At 50.4% G+C, this 14,928-nt stretch overlaps 5 protein-coding genes across 5 annotated transcripts in view; 1 reads left to right on the top strand and 4 right to left on the bottom strand.

Annotated features, from left to right (window-relative positions):
- Positions 1-2,407, bottom strand: part of POSPLADRAFT_1140712 (hypothetical protein) — a gene marked incomplete at both ends in the record, with an annotated part of 4,517 nt that extends 2,110 nt beyond the window's left edge. Inside the window, 8 exons of the mRNA XM_024485213.1 lie at positions 273-289; positions 341-456; positions 1,429-1,703; positions 1,740-1,819; positions 1,896-2,022; positions 2,051-2,098; positions 2,173-2,273; positions 2,363-2,407. Coding sequence (XP_024339467.1) covers positions 273-289; positions 341-456; positions 1,429-1,703; positions 1,740-1,819; positions 1,896-2,022; positions 2,051-2,098; positions 2,173-2,273; positions 2,363-2,407 — 809 coding nt within the window. The remainder of the gene's footprint in view (positions 1-272; positions 290-340; positions 457-1,428; positions 1,704-1,739; positions 1,820-1,895; positions 2,023-2,050; positions 2,099-2,172; positions 2,274-2,362) is intronic.
- Positions 2,408-5,478: 3,071 nt separating this feature from the next.
- POSPLADRAFT_1141837 (hypothetical protein) lies at positions 5,479-6,204 on the bottom strand (the record flags this gene model as incomplete). The annotated part of the gene is made up of 4 exons (XM_024485351.1): positions 5,479-5,583; positions 5,649-5,776; positions 5,840-5,904; positions 5,963-6,204. Coding segments are annotated over 4 exons (540 nt in total), but the record flags the coding sequence as incomplete, so codon positions are not given.
- Positions 6,205-8,999: 2,795 nt separating this feature from the next.
- Positions 9,000-10,137, top strand: POSPLADRAFT_1122355 (hypothetical protein; the record flags this gene model as incomplete). Its single annotated transcript, XM_024483525.1, has 7 exons — positions 9,000-9,048; positions 9,120-9,373; positions 9,432-9,455; positions 9,506-9,588; positions 9,610-9,789; positions 9,848-10,019; positions 10,072-10,137. Coding segments are annotated over 7 exons (828 nt in total), but the record flags the coding sequence as incomplete, so codon positions are not given.
- Positions 10,138-10,973: 836 nt separating this feature from the next.
- POSPLADRAFT_1141400 (hypothetical protein) lies at positions 10,974-12,788 on the bottom strand (the record flags this gene model as incomplete). Its single annotated transcript, XM_024485297.1, has 10 exons — positions 10,974-11,280; positions 11,331-11,394; positions 11,448-11,640; positions 11,697-11,758; positions 11,817-11,851; positions 11,900-12,134; positions 12,187-12,353; positions 12,411-12,511; positions 12,565-12,682; positions 12,739-12,788. The coding sequence occupies 10 exons, from the start codon at positions 12,786-12,788 to the stop codon at positions 10,974-10,976; spliced, it is 1,332 nt and encodes a 443-aa protein (XP_024339464.1).
- A 1,343-nt stretch (positions 12,789-14,131) lies between these two features.
- POSPLADRAFT_1141294 (hypothetical protein) lies at positions 14,132-14,888 on the bottom strand (the record flags this gene model as incomplete). Its single annotated transcript, XM_024485283.1, has 2 exons — positions 14,132-14,294; positions 14,560-14,888. Coding segments are annotated over 2 exons (492 nt in total), but the record flags the coding sequence as incomplete, so codon positions are not given.
- Positions 14,889-14,928: the final 40 nt, after the last annotated feature.

Genomic DNA, 14,928 nt, shown 5'->3' with positions numbered 1-14,928 from the left:
TCAAGAGACGAAGGGGAGCTAGACGCACAACTTGGTCTGTGAGATGAGCGCGCTCGGGTCATCGAGAATGCTCTTTGCGAGCTTGCGCGCCTCGGCCTCTTGAATATGATAGTAGCGCGAGACCATGGATGGATTGAACGTCTGCGCGACGATCTTGCGCTGCGCCCTGAAGGCATTGTTGTAGTTCTGGAGGGGCAATTCTGCGCCGTATCCTGAACTGGTCAGTGCTACATCAAGTACTGTCGTTCCTAAACAGACTCTCAGCGACGCACAGTTCACCCGCCATGACCTACAGGAGCGTCAGTGCACAGACAGACGGCTAAACCCAGGAGATGCTCACGAAATGCGGACGATCAGAATAGATAGCTGACCGTTTATCCAGCAGGTCCCTCGCAACTCGGCTAGAGTTGAGCACGATTATGTGCTCGCCGAGTGCCTCAAGATGTATGGTATCTCCTGCCCATACATGCAATCAGTGAGCATTGTATTTTCGACCCCGGTCTTGAACCACACAAGCGAAAGGTATGCCTGCAAGAATGTAGAGGACGATCCGCTGTCTCAGTCCAACGTGTTTCCTTGGGGATGGCCACGTCCCGATAATGAGGTCAATACCATGCAGACGATGCGTACTATATCTAGACTTGAGCACCGGAATCAGGTCAGACATTCCCTTCCCCATTCTATCTTAAAAAGGTCTTGTTGAGATGCAGAACCTCTCGGTCTAGATAATACCGTACTTTTCGAGTAAGAGATATGTGAGGCACCGTGGCGGAGCCTTTATCCGCAGCTAACCAGATTCATAGGGTGTTGGAAACTGATCACGGGAATAGCAGCTCGCATATCAACTTCTGGACACGCCAGTAGTGAACGAGACAAGAGTCCCCAAAAGCATTGGATTATCCTACGATGATGTCCTCATCCATAGCTCATTGAATGCAGCTCAGTGAGTTCTAGTAATCAGCTGGGTCAATGCGACCACGAATCCCTTCGTAGCGTGCTTGGAGTGAAAATTTACACTATCCACAAGAGATTCGAACCGAGTGCGCACTCCAAACAGTACGATTAAGAGGAGTTAAGGCACTTGTTGACATGCATCTTGTATATGCCTTCACAGGAACAGGCATCACGTCCTCTTTATGTGCTGGAGATGAGGTAGAATCGTAAGAGGACATGCACATAGGGGCGTACATGGAGCGCAGGATTTCAGGCGCAAGTGGCGGAAGTAACAGACGCCTGTCATAACCCTAACCTATGGGCGGACACCGCGTCCAGGAGCAGACATTGTTCTTGCACACTGGGAGTAGCAGCAAGCTGCGAAGAGACACAGCCCATGGCAACAGGCCTTTTCTTCCTTATAAAGCGGAGCAGGGGGAGCGATAAACGCAGAATGAGACACGCCTTCGACCAATTATCGTGTCTAGGACTCACCGTACTTTGCGGCCCACTCCGAATATGCCGACCATGGGCGTATTTGAGGAATATGCAGTGTATTGCCTAGGATTGGCAAACCAGATGGTCCAGGAGGATACGGTGGCCGCGCAATCCCTGCAGCAACCGTCCTTACCACGATGAAGACGACGAATGCGGCTGCTGCTAGAGTGCAGGGGTTGGCAATGACGTTGCGACTGACGGCCGCGAAACCGATAGAAACGCTTGCAGCGAGGAATTTTACCGTGATGGTGAGTAGGTGTGCACACGTATGCCTACGCGACCGAGGAGACTAAATGTGCACGGCGGACATTGGCAGTGAGGTTGACGGAAGGTATGCATATTCTCGCCATATGAACTGCAGACGCTCGCCAGAGATGGCCTGGCAATTCTAGTTACGGTATTCCCATATTTAGCATAGCCGAGGACATCCTCGGACCGCGTCTGAGACTCTTGGACATACGCACGTTTGTTGCGTACAGCGGCTCCCCTGTTCTTGAGCCTGGGCATTGTAAAACCATGTGCATGCCGTATCGACCAGGATGCTTCCAGCATTTATTCATCAGGGACCTCCTGGCATCCAGGCGCAACCAGCTGACCAACAAAAATGGAACGTACTCACAACTCCATACAACCCATGGCCATCCAGAATGATGCTTCTCTCCATGTACTGTGGTGGATCGAACGAGGAGGCTATAGACAAGACTGAAACTACGTGTGAGATATGTCCACATATAGACATACCTCTTTCCGCTGGGGCTTAGTGCCCGGGGCCAGCTGATCCCTCGCGCAGCCGGGAGAGGCCGGCCCCAGCGTCCGGCCGAGCGGCTCTCGAGTGCACCTCCCTGCGTCAATAAGGCCAGAAATCTAAGATGGCCGCTCTCCGGATATTGTCCAGATATCCGATGAAATATAGGAAATAAAATTCAAGTACTTGGCTGATAATTGGCGTATGTTGGGAGATTCGTTCAGCAAACATTACTCAGTCATCATACAATGTTGCATTACAGAACATTCGAGCAGCGACTATATGATATATTTGCCGCCATATCCGGAGCTCCAAATGTCATTTATTTTGGATTTCTTTCGATAATCGGAAACCAAGTATTCAAATTTTATTTCCTACATCTCGTTGGATATCTGGACAATATTTGGCGAGCGGACATTTGAGATTGCTCCCAATGTTTGCCTGTACTGAATGCTACACATCAACTCGCATAATACAGGGGTCAGCGAAAGAAATAGCTTATTCAGAAGAGTCTGACAATTCCACGACGAGCACACCAACAAGATTAATTACCCATTGTGCGCTATATATCTCAGGATTCAAACTGTAGTCATGCTGCAGCAACCTCTAAATTAGGGCCGGGCGATGAACCAAAGATTAAGGTAGGAGTTGTGCACCCCTTCGCGCACATTTCCTTATGAGGCCGGATGCACGATCATAACGACAAATAGGAGTTCTTATATATAATGTGCACAAGTTCGATAAGTGATGCACTGCGTTCGAGGTTTTCTTACAGGCAGGATGATTGGGCGAAGCAATTGCTGCTTGCAGAGTTTGCACTGAACAACCGAGTTCACTCCGCAACCGGGCACTTCCCTTTCTTCTTGCATCAAGGGTACCACCCTGAGATCCAGGTTCAGATCAATCCGATGTCCGCGATGCCTGCAGCCGCCAATCGGCTTAAGATCCTGAAGGAAATCAGGGATGATACGTGCTCCACACTTGAGCTATCGGCTGAGCAAATGAAAGTGTACTACAATAAGCATGTGCAGAAGGCACCGGTCTTTGTGCTGGGGGACAAGGTCTGGCTTGATGCTCGGAATCTTCAGCTGAAACAGCCGAGCAAGAAGCTCAGTCCCAAGCACCTCGGACCATATGCCATGCGGCAAAAGCTCAGAGACTTAGATTATGAGTTGGTTCTGCCAAAGTCGGTGCCTGTGCACCCAGTATTCCATGTCTCCTTGCTTAGCAAGTACACGCGTAGCGACATCCCGGGCCGGGAGCCGGAGGAGCCGCCTGCCATTGAGGTTGAGGGCGACGAAGAGTACGAGGTTGAGCGGATCAAAGATTCGAGAATCTTCCGGCGACAGCTGCAGTACCTCGTCAAGTGGAAGGGTTATGACAACTCGCATACGTCATGGGAGCCGGCGTGCAACGTTGCCAATGCGCCGGCCCTCATAGCTGACTTCCACTGGAAGAATCCCAACACCCCTTGATGCCTCAACACTGCCACCTTTGGGGGTCTCAACTTCCAGCCAATGCCTTCACCGCTGATTGAAGCACGCTGCTGCTCTGGGTGGGAGATGGGCAAGGGTGCCTTGCATGAGGTCATGTGCTGTTGAGGGAGGGATAATGTCACAAGTTGACATGGTGTCTAGCCATTTTTTAATTTTTTCCTTTCCGTGGGCTCGAACCCGTGACCTCTGTACTTTATGCTCAAACAGACAAGTCGTTATCTACTGTACAATTAGATTAGAAGGGATGGCAGTGCGCGGCACAGCTCGGGCCCTGCTGACACAGCCATGTTGACTCACCAGTCCCTGGGGCTGTGTCAGCATGCTGTGCACGGACCAGCTGTGCATGGACCAGTGCGCACAGCCTGCCCTTATCTTCCCCCATATATAAGCCGGCCTCTGCTGCCCTAGGGACCTCAGTTTCAACCTCTTGTCCCTAGGTCAGTAAGCCCTCCTTTGTATTGTTTCTTACCTCACTAACTAATACATTTACTTGTCCCTAGCCTTAGGTTTGAGCCTAGCTCACCATCGCTTCGGTAAGAATCAGTTGAACACCCCCAGTGTCCTTGTTTGGTTTTCCCCAGTCGCTTGACCCTAAGTCACGACACACATGTTGGGCTCTGTGACACCATCCAGCCGTGTCAACCATGGTGAGAGAGAATCCACTCCCCACTGTCATCTTCCTCGACTTTGATCACAGGGGAATGTGCCTCCACCTGCGACTGCGAGTCCTCGATGCTCGGCTTGGGAACCATGAGCAAAGAGAGCGGGTTCAGCGACCAGTAAGGGCCATAAGACACTGCCACATCTCCTGTTGGAACAGAAGAGGGAATACACAGAGAGACAACCCGGCTGTAGAGCAGCCCGGGCTGAACTCGGAAACAGATTGTTTGTCTGTGTCAGTGATGTCACCTTGCAGCCGACCACCACTATTTTGGTAATTGCTGAGAGGGTACTCACCTGGAAGAGTGTCCATGCTAGGAGTCAGTGAAGGTGCAACTTGGTGGGACCTCAAGTTGTAGTGGGTAGCAATGGGAATTTGCGACATTTTGAAGATAAGGGGTTTTGCTGGTTTGTCAAAGTCATTTTGATGTGAAAAAAGGAGTCGCCTAGAGTCGGAGTGTCGAGTTGATCAGACTTGAGTGTAGCCAGACAGAGGGCAACTGAGCAGAGGAGTTGGTTCAGTTTAAAGCAGTAGACGTTCTGTCAAAAATATCTGATGCTCGCGTTCCTTAAAAGGAATGTCGGTGGCGGCACACTAGGGAGAGTTCGCACAGCGGGCCAGACAGGTTATAAGTCTGCGATTGGGTTCCGAAGTACACTACCGAACGCAGTACAGATGAGCTCGTTAAGTACTGTGAGAGTAAGTAAAATTTACAGTTCATTTACCAAGCAAGAGAAGTTTTATGGGGCCTTGAGTCAGACCAGGACTCGGAAAGCCTATTAGCAGAGAAAGGGCGAAGATTAAAAAGGAAAGTAGTGTATTCAGTCCGGGAAAAGTCAGCCGGAGCTACCGGTCTGTCACACATATCCGAGTCACTCAACACTGTGCGCTATCGTGCCGAATGTTGCTGGCCTTGCGGCGCTCGGCCGGCGCGGTATTTTATTATAGATTGACATTTACTTATCCACGTCCATTGCACATCGACGATAGCTCATGCTACGTAGCATCTTATTGTGCTCGCGAATAAAGTCTCATGTGTTGTTGACATGGCTACGCAAAGCCCCAAGATATGATATACAGGTACTAGCAAAGATTGGGCAGAGATGCAGTTCACTTGCTAGAGATAATGGAATATGCCTCGCGTCTCATAGCTGTGCTTTTGCCGCTTCGACGGCCTGAATGTATGCCAGTCTGTAGGTGTTGGAATCCGTCTCAGCACTGCGACTGTGTGCAATCCATTTGGGGTTATCCTATGACAACGGGTGTAAAAGGCCTTTTGAGAATTGACCACGACGTTTAGACTGTTGGCACTCACCTTAAAAAGGCGCATAGTGGAGTAGTCGTTCTCCAGCCCAATCGTGAAGCGATGATAGATCCCGGCAGGCAAAATGATTAAATCTCCAGCATGCACTTCCAGGCGAATCCATTTGTCGGTGTCATAATCTGCGCAAGCAGTGCAGTGAGCACTTTGAACTGACATTGTCAAGGACAACTAGCGATGTGTACCTCTGATATCATAGAACCCAGTACCCTTGAGGGTGTACCTAATTTCCTCGTCCTCATGCATGTGCCTGAAAGATGTAGCAACTTCACCGCACAACACATAAATAATGATACATCGCGACTCACTCGCGGAAAAAAACCTCTAATTGGGCCTTCATGGCATCAACACTGCTGAAGCTTTCGATACCAATCGTGTCGCGATTCTTGTAGGTACGTTCTTCGGCTAAAGCATCAATTTGGCCTTGCCAACTGCCAGAGGAGTCGACTGGGATTTGGCGATACAGAACACCTAGCACCTGTAGCTCAGATATAGAGACTTCCTTCCCAGAGTCGTGCCGTTCACGGGGATCTCCAGGAAGGTCGTTGATAGGCGCCAAGCCCCTCTGGGCCCCGATTCACCTCTTTTCGGCAGTCGCATCCCGCCCGGCACTTCGACTCAGTCTCCCAACACTTCGATTTCGCCTTCGACGCTCTTCGACACCTTCGACGGTGCGCGACGCTTACTCGAAGCTCGGCACGGTCGTCCCGATGCCTCGCGCGTAGATCCCGGGACATCTTCCGCATTCGGCGAACAAAAGGGCCACTTGACGCCGCTCGGCCAAGCGCGCGCATCACTCCAAGCCACACCGACGTAGCCGGTCTTTCCCGATTAGGTATCGAACCTCGCGACATGCCTTCAACGACGGACACCGGTCCGAAGTGTCTCGCATGTTTCTCTTCATCTCCGCGTTCGGCATGACGTCACTCTACCGATGGACTTGATATGTGCCCCTCGGTGAGGCAGCTTCTTGAGGAACAATGCAAAGCCCCTTGTACCAGTGTGCCACTTTCGATAGTCGTAGCGTCCTGTGTAGTATAAAATCTGTCGTACTTCTCTCCAAAAAAAAACAAGATCTGGTTCCCCCCCTCAAGTTCAGAGCTCATAAGTCGAGTTCGCCCCGCGTCTAAGCTTCAACACTGCGTCACTTCGTCCCTCGCTACGTAACCTCGAAACCTCGTTCACTGCGTTTACTCGTCGATACCATCTCGACGAGCCCGTCGACTTCGACTATTGTCGAAGAAACTGCGAACCGCGCCATAGCTAAGTCCACCCTATCGAGTCGTGTCCCTTCCTTCTACGATACATCGAAGAGCTCTGCCGAGCTTCGATCATCTCCGCTAACCACCCACCGCCTCCGAGTAGCTTCGACGACGTGTCGAAGCCACCTCGTACCTTCCCCATTGTTCGTAGCCGTTTCCAAGGACGTTTCTCGTGTTCACTCGAACCGCGGGACACCTTGCTGCTAACTCCCCTCTCACTAAGACTATAATCCGTCTCTCTAGCCCCTTTAGGTCGCACCCAGGTTAGGGGTTAGGGTTTCGTAGGTCGTATCATCGTCCATGAGGAAAGCGTGCATTGCTGGTATGTACAAGGTGGCAACAGGGGGCTGGTTGTACAAAGCAAACAGGCCGAACTTGTGAGCGTGTTATATAATGAGTGAGGTGCTCACTTACCTCGGGAATCTATACTCAGCTGGGACCTGCAATGCATCGCATGCAGACAGTTCCAGATCTTTGACAGGGCGCGTAGAGTTTTGCACAGAGGAGCTGTCCACAGTATTCACGGAGCTCCGGGACTCATGATGCTTGATATGTCTAAGCTGAGAAGAGGCGGATAAGAAACCTTAATTTGATGTTGTTCATGACCACAAAGATGGAAGCTGAATCCAAGGCCAGGCGTCGTTGACCGCTCGCTGCGCAACCATCACGCTGCACTTGATGCAACCAAAAGCGGCAACGCGAGAGCCCGGAGGACCCCAAGATTATTCAACCTTCCGTGAGGATTGCAGCTGCACACCTGGTGATAGACGCGATTCCAGAAAGCCCGCCCAGGAATGGCGTGCTGACGGTGATTGGAAGATGCGACCCCTTGCCATCTTTCGATGAAATACCACACTACTGGTCCTGTGGCATTTATTCTCCAAACAAGACTTCTCAGGGCGACTTGCTGAAATTGCGCCTGTCGTTTTGAGTTACAGCTGCAGTTCGGCGGCTAGCCGCTGTGGTGTCAGCAGGCAAGCAGCTGTCATTGACGTGGCACTAACATAATCTCTCGCTTAGTACAGATATCAGATGATGGTCATCTTGGGATGTACTTGAGTCATCCTATATCAACCGCCACCAACACAGAGTTGGCCGCTGATTTCCCACCATCATTTCCTGCGAAGCTGATGGTCTGCACCAACGCCGAGGACCAAGCATTTTAAACAGCATGTCATGAAGGTGTCGGAGGATAACAGATGGCAACTTGTCATTTCAATGAAGCACATCTGGCCGGGCATCTCGGCAGTAATTAGAATCTCATGTGCCCCATGATTACATGGCCGAGTAGACGCAACATCAGGAGTAACAGAACACGGCTGGGGTGTCTCTTGAGAATCACACTAAGTACAATCCAGACTCATTAGACACTGACTTAAACATTGCACATCCATGTTTAGTATGGCGACAAGTTTGGTACAGGCCGCATCCCCGGGCCATGTTCTCGCTATCACATATGAATTGCAACGCCGTAGTATTCGCGCAGGAACAGGTGATGAGCGCAGGGACCACAGGAGTGTCAGCATCAGTGATACGCCCTGGAAGTGCTGCTAACCAACGATGTCCCACAGAAACTCCAATATTCGTGCTCGACTTCAGCTTTTAGAGGACTTGATCATGTAACGTCAATTGCCAACAGATAAGCTACGTCAAGGTTCTGTCATAATGCCTCTGAGCATGGACTGAGGTTCGTAATCTATTGTGAATTGTGCCTGTTATATGCTCAGAGCCCTCGCCCTGAAGGTTGACTTCAATGTGGCCATATAGCTGCGGGATGCGGTTCTAGGAGTCCCATCTGGGTATCAATGTGTGATGTCTAGATTTTAGGTGAACCAAGATTATGGCTGCACCTTTGATGAACATCGGATTGTAAGCAAAAGCAAGCAGTGCTGCATGACAGAATGAAGGTGGACTTCATGCTGTGTGGCTATACAGATCCGGTATGAGGGACAGCACATATAAGTGATAGGTATGATGCAATGTTATGATCTTTGCTACCAAGTCAACGCATACTCAAACCTGATCACGTAGACCGTCACCGCCTACGTATTATCATCCGATGGCGAGAATCGCGTACGTTGCCTTGGATAGAGCATACTTGGCCGCTATATGGCTCGAAACACTGTTTTATGGTACATTGCTTTGTATGATCTCTCGATTAGCCCAAAAGTTCTGACTACTGCATTATTGAACACCCAATCAGGTGTCAATACCATTCTTTTTTTCTGGTGCTTGACTATCCTCACCATTCGATGTCACACAGTGAAGATCAACAAGATCTTGGTCACAGTTGCCTTACTGATGGTCGTGTTGTCGACCAGCCACGTCTCCTTAGGATTCTACCGTCTCTTAAAGGGCTTTATTCTACTGCGCGACCAGCCTGGCGGACCTGCCGCATACTTCTCTGATATATCACGCCCGGAGAACGTAGCTAAAATCACGATACAAGGGTTGGGCGTAGGTCTTCATAAACAACATGATACATCACGAGGTTGACATTCTTTTCCCAACATAGGCAGTTGTGGGAGACAGTGTTGTGGTGCGCAATAATTCCCAGTATTGAATGTCTTCATACTCACAGAATCATAGGTGTGGCGTTGCTGGCTCGTGTGGAATCGCAGTTGGAAAATCTGCTTCGTTCCGATAATCCTTGTCATCGGAACTGCAGGAAAGTTGCTATAAAATGGCAGGAGCAATGTCTATGTACTGACACCCTCTTTAGTTTGCGGGTTAGGCCAGGCAGTTGCCTTTGCCCATGCACAGAGGTATCATGACGTATTCGTCCTACCAATCCAAATTTGGAGTGGTGCCCTCTTTGCCTTTTCCATCTCAAGTAACGTCCTCGTCACTGGTCTCATTGCTCTCCGTGCATGGTAAAATAAATATTTGCCCATCGCCATGTAATGAGACCCTGATTTCGGTTTATTGCAGGCACTTGTTACAATTAAGCCAAGGCCTGACTACGTTCCGAACCTGGAAGATCTTGTTGATTATTGTGGAATCTGGGATGATTTACTCGATCTCCGTTACATTGATGCTGTCGCTATACTATCTGGGCTCCAACAGCTTCTACATTATCTACGATCCTATCGATCAGCTCGGGGTAGGTGCTCATACTGCCTTACGTGCTCATACTGATATGCAATGCCGTTCAGACAATGATTCCGATGGCCATCATCATTCTAGCTGCTCTTGGGTTCACTACAAACAACATTGAGTCCAGGATGACCCACACGGACAGTACCAGCGCCGCAATCAGAGTGCTTCACACCCGACCATCTCATTCAGACTCTGAGGATACAGATCGAATTCCACTTCATTCTATACCATCTGCTAAACAGAACATGCTATCGGTCCTCAATGTTGATCATCGCAAAGATGAAGATGATGGCATGCCCAGGTAGCCTTTTACTTGACCAATACTAGTCGTTTCATCCCAGACATATATCAGACCAGACATGTAGCAGACTCAGAGGTTTGTGGCGAGCATCAACCAGCGTGTTTCGTAATAGGTATGCAGAGAGTTATGTCTGTACCGCCCATTGGTACCTCTTCATAGGTTGACCGTGGATCTATGCCATTTGAAACTGAATGTAGCAATGCCATGAGTTACTCGGAGACAGTTGCACCTCGAACTGGAACAACATGCATTTCGAAGATAGTATTAGGTTTCATTGAAACCTGTCAAGTTGGAACATTAAAGTATACCAACAAATAGCATCAAGGAAAGCAGCAGCTGGTGGCAATTTGGTTATATATCCAAATGTCTTCGTCTTCCGACCCCGCTCAGTAGTGAACGTGAGCAGGAAAGTGGCCTAATTTGGTCAAGCTCCTCCGCGACGGGGTATTATGCTGTGCAGTTCGCGAAATTGGTGGGATTGCACGTCATTACAACCTCATCACCGAGCAACTTCGAGGCACTGTGATGAATAAGCACCCTGCTCGGACGTGCCGCGCCATGCAAGTGCTCAGTGGAGAGAGCTTCCATGATCAAGCACGAGCATGAGAAATCAATCCTCGGTGAATGCAGGTATCTTATATGAGCATAATGCTGACTTCAAATTGGGATTGATCGTACAACCGCTACCTCCGAGACCATAGACTCTAAGTCAATCAAAGGCACTGTGTGCTCTTCCTCCTCGAATATATATGCCGTGACGAAAGGACCAACACGAACCCAGTGATCATAACAACCTATTTTCATATGAGCATCCGGGCCGCTCTGACAGAAACGGCAGTGGGAATAACGTACACCGCTGAACACGATGGGTCTGAACCACGCATCGTGCAGGTCATACAGCGCGCCCACGATAGGGGTTCCCGTGAGCATTGCGAAAGATACAGTGAAATAGGCAAGTCCCAATCTCAATCTGCACACCCATGTGAGCCAAGAGTATGAATCACTCTGAGGAACACGCACCCTATCTCATGCACACTGTTGGCGACGCTTGCAACAGTTGGAGGCATCAATGCAATCGCTGATGGTTCTACATTGAGTATCCATCGGTTATTGCATTGAGTCAAGACTCACCTGCGCCGGAGAAGAATCCGTACAATATCGAGAAAACGATGACCGTGCCAACACTGGTCACACCGAACATCGCAAATACAAGGGCACCAGCGATCAAACACACGGGCGCAAAGATATTGAATGCGCCAACACGGTCCGCAATCATGTTGGGAATAGTGTGCCCGAAGATGGAAGCAGCATTCAAGATTGCGATCTGAGCTCATGGTTGAGTGGAATGAATACGAGGGCAGCGACCGAATGACTGCACACCGTGTAGAAGCCGAGGGTCTCGGATAGGCCATGTGGATTGACCCAAAGTTGCAGGTAGAAATCTCCAATTCAGTCGGACTCAAACGGCGCTAACACAGTACGTTGTGGCTTGGGACTCACATACGTAAAACATTCCCCATAGCACCAAAAATGCTCTGGAACATCGTAAGAAATGCCCTGCCAAAGAGGTCTGACTGACTCACCCCGCGAGGAGAAGAAGGAATGGGCCATCTGCAAGAATCGACTTGACGTCGGCCTTTGGCCCTGGTGGACGTTGTTTGGCACTAGGAAGGCGAGTTGTCATGACGCAATTGGCAATAATCACGAGCCCAAGGGTAAGGAAGGCTGTTGCACGGACACCCCATGCAAACCCGACACGACCGTGCAGCATCCTGTTCAACATGATTGGGTAAATCAGGCCGCCAACACCGGAGCCTTCTCCCTAATGTAAGTCATTGCTCAATATTTCAGCTAAAGGAGCAGAGCAAACCTGTCATCACAATACCCATGGCAAGAGATCGACGCCTTCTCCAGTGGTGCGCTTGCACTGACATCGATGGCACTAACATCAGACCACTACCCAAGCCCATGCCAACACCTTGAGCAAGCATAAGCTGGTAGTACTTGTGTGGGTGTGCCAATGACAGCATGAACATGCTGTAGGATGATGGCTTTGGATGAAACTGGACCGTGACTACATATTTGACTACTCACGAGAACACGTAGAGGACGCTCCCGACAGCAAGGCTGTGGTGGAAGTACCCTTGGTCGAAGAGCTTGCCCGCTGGAAGTCCCACAAAGAACATAAGGAAGAGCTAGGGTGCTGTGTTCAGCATGATGGTATGTTGTGGCCCTCCATGAAACGTACTTGAAGAGACCCAATCCAACTGACGTTGGAAGAACTGGATGCTCCCGATAGAACATAATAGTCTTGATAGACACCGAACGAGTTGGAGTATCCAAATGTTGCTGTTAGAACGCAGAACCTGGAGAACGAGCACGTCAGTGCTACCATAGCCATTGGCACGACTGTCACACATACCCGCCGAGCACCGAGAGCCAAGCTTGCAAACCACCATCTGGGATAATCATGGCGGTGGGAGCGCGAGATGTTTCTGCTGCGATAGTGGGATCAGGTGGGGTCGTGTTCACACCATTCAGGCTCTTCTCGTCTCCTGCAAGTGGCTTCTCTGTAGACATTGCGCTGAATGAGATGGAGTACCGTCTCGGACGCGCGGAATGTCTGGCACAACGCGACCGGGTTTCTCTCCGAGATCAATAAGGTCTGAAAGCACAGTCAGGAGGACCACATAACTGAGCTTTTGCCTGCGAAGCACTAGGGCGCTCACTGCTTCCGTGGAAACTGTTCGTCACTAGCACGGCTCTTCGCGCTGCTGCCGCCTGTGTGGCCTGTCTGAATAGGCGTCACCTCCATATTGCGATCTGATCGGAAGCGATTACAGATGCCTTCTGGTGGGCGGGAGAAGATCCGTGAGCGTCGACAATTGACATGATACATAATTCAACTGTCACCAGTGACCGCTCATGACAGTGTGAGTATGAACATTATTTTCAGCCAGGCGTAGGCTACTCAGATGCCTCGCGATTGTCAATTACGATAACTGTCAGGTTGTGTGGCCTTTGGAATGTGAGTCGCTTTATGGTATGGTGTGAAGATCGAGGACAGACATCTGCGATTAATTACTAATTGGCAGTTTAAACGCCCGACTGGGATTGTAGCACCAGGTGATAATCAGCTGTAGCTCCTACTACAGCTTCCTGACAGCAGCACCAAGGTTCACGTTCGAGCATAACTTAGAGTGTTCTTGACCGGTCATGACCGGTCATGGTGCAAGGTTCACCTATTTGTGGACGTACGTTTCCACCACGCTCGCTGCTTCCTATCAGCAACATTGCTGTCTGGCTATCACACCTGGCTCCGACACATGGCAGATACCAAAGGAAGCGGCGCGTGCATATGCACTAGAGAACACTCTGTCTGCGTCTCAGGCTACAGCGCAATGATGCGCTGAACTACTTCGCCAATGTGGTGTCGCTAGAGATATTGCTCGCAGTTTCCCGATGGTGAAGTAAATGGAGGGGGCAGACTGGAAGTGACGAGGCGTCATGCGATGGGTCAGGAGTAAATTTTGATCCGGCGCTAGCATGTAACGGGCGTCTACTGAGAACTCTAATTACCTAGTATTCTGCGAGCAGCTGCGGCCAGATATTCAAGGCCGACGAGGGTGGATCATGTACAATCACAAGGAGAAATCACTATTATGGCAGAGTGACGACTATCAGAAATGCGCCTTCAGGGCGACTGGAAGCGGGCCCTTCTGTAGCACAAATAAGTCCCGCAGCTCCTCCTCCCACTGCTCCGGCCGGTATGAGTCCACCAGGCGCATTTCAAATGCCTGTACTGATACAATGGTCTATACTCCTATGTTGATGCCTGACTCGTAGACGACGAGCGAGGGCTTATGGACAGTACGTCGTCCTGAAGATCGAGCGAGGAAGTCGAGAATGACCACTACCCCAAGCGAGGAGGAGCAGAGACTTGAATGGATAACCAGGTCGAACTTAGGGTTCGACCAACTAATGGTACAACTAGTTATACAAGTACCGGCTACGCACGGACCACTGTATCTGTGTGGTCGTGTTAGTAAAGAAGGAAACATAGTGGTATGATACCAGGCACGAAGTGCGCACGGACCCCATTATGTAAGCTACATAATGTTCAACCTGCGGGTGAGCGCTAAGACAGGCGCCAGTATGGGCGCTAGTAGTACAAGGAATAGAACGGAAAGACAAATGTTTCATTACCCCCCTGCCAGAGTCGAAGTCCCATTCGACTACTTACTGCTCACCATCTCCGTATAGCTCCCAATCTACGCCGTCATCCTCTTCTTCGTCGAACCACTCCTTGCGCGCATTCCTCCCCACGTTCATCCATTCCTCGCCAGAGAGGTGCTTCTGATGCGGCCAGGAGCTGTCCCACGTCCATTGAGTGGTGTCGGGTGTCCAGTCGGGGTCGACTTTGCGAAAGACGACGGGTGTATCGGGGCGGGGGCGTGAGGGTCCCGCAATGGGACTGGTTGGGGGTTCGGGGTTAGTGCTGCGCGGTGGAGGAATAGGTACTGCTTTCGTCTGCCTCTCTTTCTCCTTCCTCTCCTTCGCCTCGTTGATGATTTCCTCGAGGAACACGTTGTCGACGACCACCCCCACGCGT

Source organism: Postia placenta (assembly GCF_002117355.1).
Source record: "Postia placenta MAD-698-R-SB12 unplaced genomic scaffold POSPLAscaffold_6, whole genome shotgun sequence".
In the NCBI taxonomy this organism is placed as follows: Eukaryota; Fungi; Basidiomycota; class Agaricomycetes; order Polyporales; family Adustoporiaceae; genus Rhodonia; species Rhodonia placenta.
This window is presented reverse-complemented; position numbering and strand designations above follow the sequence as displayed.